Raw genomic sequence first — 8,094 nt, 5'->3', positions numbered from 1 at the left:
GGGATAGATGATAAAACTAGGTTTCTGCTGAGCTTAGTTCTATAAAGAGACTTTTCTGTAATAAGTTGCCAAGGACAGTATCAACTGTAATAGAAGTCATCAGTAAGAAATGAGGGAACAGGGCACACCACTATTGTAAAAATTTCTGTTTCACCTTCAAAGTCCATCTCTCCAGCTCAGGGTCTCCATAGAGGATTCAAAAGCCTCCACAGAAAAAGAAGGGGAGGAGGGGGAAGCATCACATCAACACAATGCTTTAGTTTTAGTCCTCAATCATGTATTTAAAGAGAGTAAGATCTGAGGAACTGCCTTGAAATTTCAAGTCAGTACTTGACTTGCTACAGCTTTAACTATATTTCTTGACACTTTGTCAAAAAGAAATCCAGCCCAAAATCCAGCTGATGGAAGAGAATCTTGTAGCTACGTCCACATCACATAGACAAACTGACTATGAGGCAAGATGACACTGACAGGCTTCACAATCCTGCAGATCTTAAGAACAGGGCAGCAGTAAATAGTATGCTATAATGGTATTGATGCACATACATCCCTATCAAACTTTTTTGCTTCCATGTATAGATGGAGTACAAGAAGTCTCAAAGTGCAATTCTATTAAATTTATTATTTAAATAGTGGATGTGCTAGTTGTAAAAAGGTGACTTTAGTGTTAAATTCTTAATTCCATTTTAATAGTGTCCTCAGTCTTTACAGTGCTACTTCTTACCCTTTAAGAGTGCACAGCAACTTAGAAAATATACAAGAGAATAATAACCGAGTTTTGGATTTATGCAAAACTCTGATACGTTCCCCCCCCCAACTCCTGCCCCAATATTTGCAGTTATCTTCTCTTATAGAGGGACTTTCTTGTTCCACGCCCTAAAGAAAGAAAAAAAGAAAAGAGATTAAGGTATGCATTCTCCCTTCAAATAATATATGTCAATTTGCTTCTAAAGAAAGACCAGACATCAGTGATTGCCTTTTCCTATTGCAGGAGAGAACACTGATGGTTGATATTAGAACTATATACTCAACTTCCCAGCAAGGGTAAATCCTGCAGGAATGGTGTTGGACTGCAGAATATCCCAGCATAACAGATAGATAAGAGTTCCATATCAAACTCACAGCATATTTTCAGTGTGGTCTTGTAACTACATTGTTGAATGCATCCAAGAAACACCAACTATTTCTGCGACAAATACAAGTAGTATTTTGGGATTATGCAAGTTTCCTGGATGCTTTTACTAAAAAGGATCAGCAATTAAAGGTTTAACACTGATGTTTAAATAATCTGACTTCAGGGCTGATGCCAATTTTGACAAATAAGATGCTTCAGTCTAAGTTTCTGTTTCCAACCTTGCAAATACACGGAATTGTAATCCTCTGTTTAATATATGAGAAAAAGACAGTCTTTAACTAACTGACTGAATATTCAAGTTAGCTTTACCATGCCAGATTGTTCTTTTCCAGAAGGAACTCTGATCTTTTAGGTAGCTTCTCATATGTACTGACCCTTTTCAATTTATAACCTTTTCAGACTCTCCCACAAATGCACAAAAGCGTATTTGTTATTGAACCTACTTAAAGTGATTTTTCCCTGCCATTGTTTTTCCCATCTTCCTCCAAAGTAGCAAGAAGTTCCTACTACATAAAGTTGAAGTTCTTAAGAATTATCTATATGCATTTGTGTTGTATCAAATTACAGTATTTTGGTTGAGACAGACCTGTAGCTTAAAGAAAAGGATATACTGCAAAGTGGCACAGGACCCAACATTTTGAAAAGTTAGTAGAACAGTTTGAAGAGCAACTAGACTAAAATAGTGGGTTTTGGTGTGGGGTTTTTGTTTGTTTGTTTTCTGTTCCACAGCCCCCCCCTTCCCCTTAAATAAAGGGAAGGAACCTAACCTGGTCAAAGCTACAACAGTATTCATAGCAAGGTGAGTAAGTGTTCAAAGTTTAGCTTGCCTTCCCCCCCCCATCTTGTCTGCATACGTAGCATTTGCTATTATTTCACAAGCTATCCAATATCCTTGCAGTTCAGACTGAGAACTGTTAGTCCCCGAGACAGAAATGAAAAAAAAATGCTTGTAACAGTCATTTTTTGTAGCTTGTCACTGTACACCAACCTTTGTGTACACTGCTTTTAGGCATCTCCCACACTTCTACTTCTTCCACCTCACATCTTGTGTCTCTGCGTTTTGAAGGTGGCTTGCCTATTCTTTTCTTCTTCGGTTTAACCAAAGGTGGGCACCCTAAATAGCAAGATACAATTGGTGTTATTTCTCCAAAGCATAGTCTTAAAGCAAATTTAAGCTTGACTTTCCCCGATTGGTCTGTAGTGTTCCTCTTTCTCCCTTCCCTCTATGTGCCCATTTTAGTGGCAGATAAAACTGACACTACATATGTCAAGCAACAGTCTTATATGTCTACAATATTTAATTACTGTCTAACCATAATTTTGGATGCATTGTATTTTGGGTCATAACTTGGATAGGTGTTAGTGTGGCAAAAAAAGAACCCAGTGAGACTTGCATAATTCTGCTCTAGTTCACTTTAAGTGTTCAAGACTAGTGATAGCTGTCCAGGTGACCCAACTCACCCATTGTCTTTAAAAAACTCAATTCTTCAGACCTGTTAAGTTAGGCACCGCAGGTACACTGTTCAAGAAGTCAAATTTAGCATATGATATTACTGCTAAAGCAACATACTTTGTTTAGCCAAACCCCCTTACTTGCAGGGCACTTAAATTTAAGATTAATTTGAAGAAGCCAGTCCTAAGATAAGAAACGTTTTTAAAAGGATGTAATTTTACTAGCACTTTTGAGGCATCCATTGGCATGAACAGCATTCAGAAGAAACTGTTTCCTGCTTCCTAATAGTGAATGAGATAGCTTCTTTAAACTGCATAGGCTGGAAAAGGAATAAGAGCAAGCAGGGAGTAACACATAGGCCAAACATCCTCAGTATGCCACACCATCTATGACTTAGAAGAGATAGAAGGGACATGCTGAAAGTTAAAAGGTAACAAAATTATTTTAGAACTATTTTATTATTTTTATGAGTTGCTGTAAGGACCTAAGAAAGGTGCTGCTAAAATAAAGTGTTTTCAACTTTTATAGAGCAGGCTAGCATAAAAAAACCCAAGAACGTTTTGAAGAAGTCTGTGGATAGAAAGGATGGAAAACCTCCAATGCAGGAAGCAAATCCCAAATGCCAACATGCTCAAGCAGGAAAGCAATGCAGAGAGAAAACTTTAAGGAATACACTCTAAAGAATAGTCTACTGGCTGTTGATACAGGAAACCTGACGTATATTATCACTGAACTGAAGAGAAGCAAGTCATCAGTCTGTTCTGAAGATAACTTCACACTCTGTTATTTGATAGACTGATTCTGTGATACTTGAAAGCATGTGACCCAGGAGAGTGGGATTTGCTGTAGTCCGAGTATTACTACAGTTGTTCCAACAGCACTTACACTAAGAAACACTCTTGAAGAGCATCTAGAAACAGAGCTGAATTCCAAGTAGACCTTAATTGTAAAGAAAAAAACCATTCTGCTTCAGGAGGAAAGAAAAAGAAACAGAAACTATCTAACCTTTTACTTGGTTAGAATAACTTTGATTTGTTCATCTTTTCCTTAACCACATCAAGATGATTTGCACTCAGACATCCTTTAGCAATAGGGGTGCAACTGTTGGTCCATACTAGTTTCTCTGAACATTGGCCTATGTAGCTATCACACATGACTTCCTATATGTTCTACTCATCAAGGCTAGGAGCTACCACCGCGTGTGCACTCAAGAGAAGCATTATCCGGGTAAAGGATTAATACTACAGTTTATGGCAGTAGCAGCTTTGCACAAATAAGGGCTTTGCTTGGCCACAATCAAAGCGTTTGATGCTTTGATTTCCCATGGTACCTTTAAAAAAAAAAAAGTAGCTATAATGCATCCTTATTCACATGTTTTAGTTTGAGAAAGATATAAATATACTCTGAGATGTACTGACTGACAGGCATTTCATCAATATCAGAGCACTGAGAATTAGTTTTATTATCTTCAGATCTTATCCAAATATCATAAGCTTGCTGTTTTGTATCATATCCTTTTGAATGTTCCTTAAGAACAGAAACACACTGAGAAAATGAGTTGTACCTTGTTGTTTGCTTTTGGCTGGGGGTGAGAGACTACCATGTATTTGGCTGGTAAATTTGGGTTTAGCACCACTTCTAATCCAATACTCTTCAGATGGTACCCCCATGTTCTCCCTTAACAGCCTTCCTAAAAAAAAAAAAAAAGATTGATTTAAGGTCAGTATTTAGTTTTCCTAATGTTAATACACTGTTTGATCCACAAGTCAGAATGCAAAGCTAGCTACTGAATCTAATTGAAAGAGTCTATTAAAATAAAAATGTAGTTTTCTGGAGACCACCCTTGACAAAAGTTACAAGCTGCTTTAAGTCTACAGATTTTGTACAAAGAAAATAAAGTTTAAGAACACTGAGCCTGTTATTAGAAGTAGATCACCCTGTTTTAGATGCCTTTCACAATACAGGACTGTACTAAACAGCAGCCGCTTACTGAAGTACCCACGTAACCAGTTACGAACCCTGACTGATAACTGCTTATTCTCATTTCAGATGAATCCAATTTCTACTGATATCTACCTTTGAGTAAATAAAGTGTTCTTTTCCAGATCAAATTTAATACAGTTTCACACTGATTTTATGAAAGTACAGCAAAACTTTTGTTGCTAACAGTAAGAAAGCAGCAGCTACAATAACAAAAATTAATGGTTTGACTCCTCTTCTGCAGAGGAGAGAAGTTACACAGGGTATGGCCATCAGATTATAATGAATTTAATCCTGTTTAATCCACCTAACATGGGTCTGCGATGGGAGAGTCAGAATGTTTGTATAAATTTAAATGCAGAGTTTCCAAGATACTATTGAACAATGGTAAATGTGTAGTTCAAATGACCTTAAGCTTTTCAAATGAATAAATTGCCACTAATGTCAGAAAGGTAAGTACATCAAATCTAACTCAAAGGAGAGTTTCTGCAAAATTCTCTGCTGGTTGTGAAGGTACAGAATCCTCATGCAATAGGTAAAAAATTGCAGCAAACCCCCTCCACCACAAAGAAATATTCTGCAGTACTTCTGGCTCTAAGCCAAACCTGAAGCTACAACATTCTCCAATCTTCCCACTGGTTCAAACTACAATTTGAAACTGCAATTAGGTGTTCTTTGTGTGTTCTATTAAGCTGCACTTTGTCCTCAGCAATTAGCTTACCTCCCAAGAATTTCCGTAGCGTTCGCTGGTGTTCAAGTCCTTCTCTTCTTGCTGTAGGCCTCTTTCTTCCATAATACCCATAGTCACTGTATACCACTTCATCTTGTCCTTTCTCCTTTGGCTTGTAAACTACACCAATGTTTTCACCAACCCCACTCCTAGTTTTTATTTTCTCTTGAGCAGGCCAGCTAATTAATTGAGCCGGTATAGCATTTTTAGGTGGTTTCCAAAGCACCCTCTGACCAACTTGGTAGAAGCTTCCTTTACTAGGCATCAAGATTCCATATGGAGTGGCTTCTTGAAAGAAATATTCAATTTCATCCATATCACCATCCTCCTCCTCCTCCTCCCCATCTTCATCCTCCTCTTCTCCCCTCACAGAGTATTCTTCGGAGTCTTCAATTTCTGACAAACTCTTAGCTGCTTTTTTCTTGAGAGAATTGACTTTTTTCTGACTAGAAGATCTAGGAAGGGCTCCCAGCTTTCTGCCTTTACTGGAAGCCTCTTTGATATTCATGGTTGAAGAGTTTTTGACATCTTGGTCATTCAAGCTGTTCATCTTCTCCCTTCCTACCACTTCATCTTCATTAAGGGACCCACCACTTTTAATTTTCTCTTTCTCTAAGCCCTCTGTACTTTTCTGGAAAGTATACGTGCTTTTCTGAAGCACATAGTCAGGGACAAAATAAGACACTGGGGCATTATCAACTGATGAGCCTTCCTCTCTAGAAGACATGTCATCAGAAGAAAGACTGAGTACGCTTTGACGTTTCCTTTGTGGCAAACAAACATTGTAGTTGTAGTTTGTGTCCATACTGTCCAAACAAGCCAGCCAACTGTTCGAGGGAACATACTTCTCAATTGATTCGTCAAGCCAAATACTTTTATCTGTTTGACTTCCATTGGTTGCGCTGTGGCTTAGATTCAGCTTTTTCTGCTGAAAACTCAGGTCACTCATTACCTCCATACTAGATGGAAGTAGTCCTGCTTGTTGAATAAAGCTGGGCTCTTCTTGAGAAGTTTTTGAGCCTGTAGATTTTTTAGAGCTACATTTCTTAGCTACTACCACATCTTGTCTTACCACTGGTTGATCTATGCTGACAGATCTTGCCAACTCTGTGATTTGCACTGCCATGGTTTCACCTGGGGGGGATTTTGCCCTTTGACTTGTATTCACCTGCTTTTCTGCATCCAGATTCACTTCATTATTTTGCACCTCTTTTTCTTGCACAGTTTCAACACCCTGTTTTGAGGAGAGAACAGCTTTTCTCTCATCTAAGTAAGCTCCTGGCACCATTTTCTCCCCTTCATGAGGGCCATATATCATTCCTTCACATGAGCTAACAGAAAATAAGTCACGCTGCACTATATTTTCTGGGACAGGTTTACCACTTGCCACATCATACAAAGGGATAGTTTCTTTAAAGGACTTCCACAGTTGAATAGCTGGAGAGCCATTTCCGTATTCTATCCTCACTTCTTCCTTCTCAAAGGCATAGCTTCCAGTAGGAAGATTTCTATACTGTGTAGAGCTGGAAGGGCTCTTGTTATGAAACTCTCTGTCTACCACAATGGAAGATCCAGATGAATCTTGTTTCTCTGAAGTACTTTCAGTCTCTGTACCTATACCAGAAGAAACACAAGCCATATTTCCTGCATCACAACCTTTCGTTTCTGTACGGGTATCTTGATGCTTTTTTTGCTTGTTTTCAGGCTGTCTAGGATCAGTCTGTGTTTCTTTTGTCTCCATTTTCTTCCCAGGGGTACTATAGTGTCTAAATCTTGTTGCATGATAAAACATAGGGGAAGGTGGGGGAGCATTAAAATAAGGCCTTCTGTTAATTCTTGCATGCATTGGATGCTGTGGAACAAAAAATCCAGGGTACTCATGGAGCGCAACAGAATAAAATGGAAAATACGGATTTCCACTTCGGAAGCCTAGACATTGGGAATAAAAAAAAGTAAAGAAAAATGTATCTTCTTTCTGAAATAAGTCATTCTGATTAATAATTGCTTGCATACACAGGGACAGCTACAAGATCAGACACATAGGCAAGTAAAACACTCCACCTGTCAATGCTTGGAAGCAAATTTGGTGCAGAAACCTAGGGGGAGTTCCTTGTTACAGAACAGCTTATCCGGACAGCTACACTTTAACCAGAGCTTGATTTTATTCCTTGGAACATACACCAATTAGCTTTCTGCACTTTTTTGCTATTTTATGGACTATGCTATAGCATTGTCTTTGAAAAAGACAGCTCCCGATAGAAGTTAACGTAGGTATACCAATACAAGATGTATTTAACAATATTGTTTCTGTGTGGATTTTTAAGTTTGTGTTTATCCATACCTAGAATGCATGCACTCATATATACACACATATTAATTGTTAGGCACGTTCTAGAGCTCTGTATCTGTAGGATAACCATTATTTAATATTTTGCTTAGTTTCCATTCTCCAGAAACAGATGCTTTCCTGCACACAAGCTATGCATTTAACTAACACTTGCTAAATCAGATCTTTGACAACTGAAACATTACATTAATTCTACCTTAAACTCCCAAGAAGCTTGTTAACACAGATACACATTTGTTTCCTCCACTCTAGCAGTAATTTACTAAGCAAAGCTACCACAGACAGCTCTCATTTACCTTACCTGGAGCAGGTACGCAGTATGGACTGTATGCATGACTGAGGTACCATGGATTTGGAAAAGGCTGTTGTGCTGTTGGCTGTGCATAAAAAAAGGGTCTTGTGTGGTTTGTAGAATATGATCCACTCTCTGAAGTTGAGGCAGTATTCAT

At 38.3% G+C, this 8,094-nt stretch overlaps 1 protein-coding gene across 1 annotated transcript; it reads right to left on the bottom strand.

The window, feature by feature from the left end:
* Positions 1-838: 838 nt before the first annotated feature.
* On the bottom strand, positions 839-8,094 carry LOC143157284 (uncharacterized). Its single transcript, XM_076332104.1, has 5 exons — positions 7,947-8,094; positions 5,290-7,227; positions 4,153-4,278; positions 2,124-2,249; positions 839-876 (listed from the first exon to the last, which is right to left on the bottom strand). The coding sequence occupies exons 1-5, from the start codon at positions 8,092-8,094 to the stop codon at positions 839-841; spliced, it is 2,376 nt and encodes a 791-aa protein (XP_076188219.1).

The sequence above is a fragment of the Aptenodytes patagonicus genome, chromosome 2, assembly GCF_965638725.1.
Source record: "Aptenodytes patagonicus chromosome 2, bAptPat1.pri.cur, whole genome shotgun sequence".
Classification (NCBI taxonomy): domain Eukaryota; kingdom Metazoa; phylum Chordata; class Aves; order Sphenisciformes; family Spheniscidae; genus Aptenodytes; species Aptenodytes patagonicus.
Note: the sequence above shows the minus strand (reverse complement) of the source record. Positions and strands in the feature narration are given on the sequence as shown.

What these genes read in the sequence shown, in the direction of transcription:
- LOC143157284 (XM_076332104.1), bottom strand. Translation starts at nt 8,094, where the DNA reads ATGAATACTGCCTCAACTTCAGAGAGTGGATCATATTCTACAAACCAC. An exon ending in GCTACGGAAATTCTTGGGAG is followed by an intron (nt 4,279 to 5,289) that starts GTAAGCTAATTG and finishes TTTTTTTTTTAG; the next exon opens with GAAGGCTGTTAAGGGAGAAC. An exon ending in AGCCAAAAGCAAACAACAAG is followed by an intron (nt 2,250 to 4,152) that starts GTACAACTCATT and finishes CTTGCTATTTAG; the next exon opens with GGTGCCCACCTTTGGTTAAA.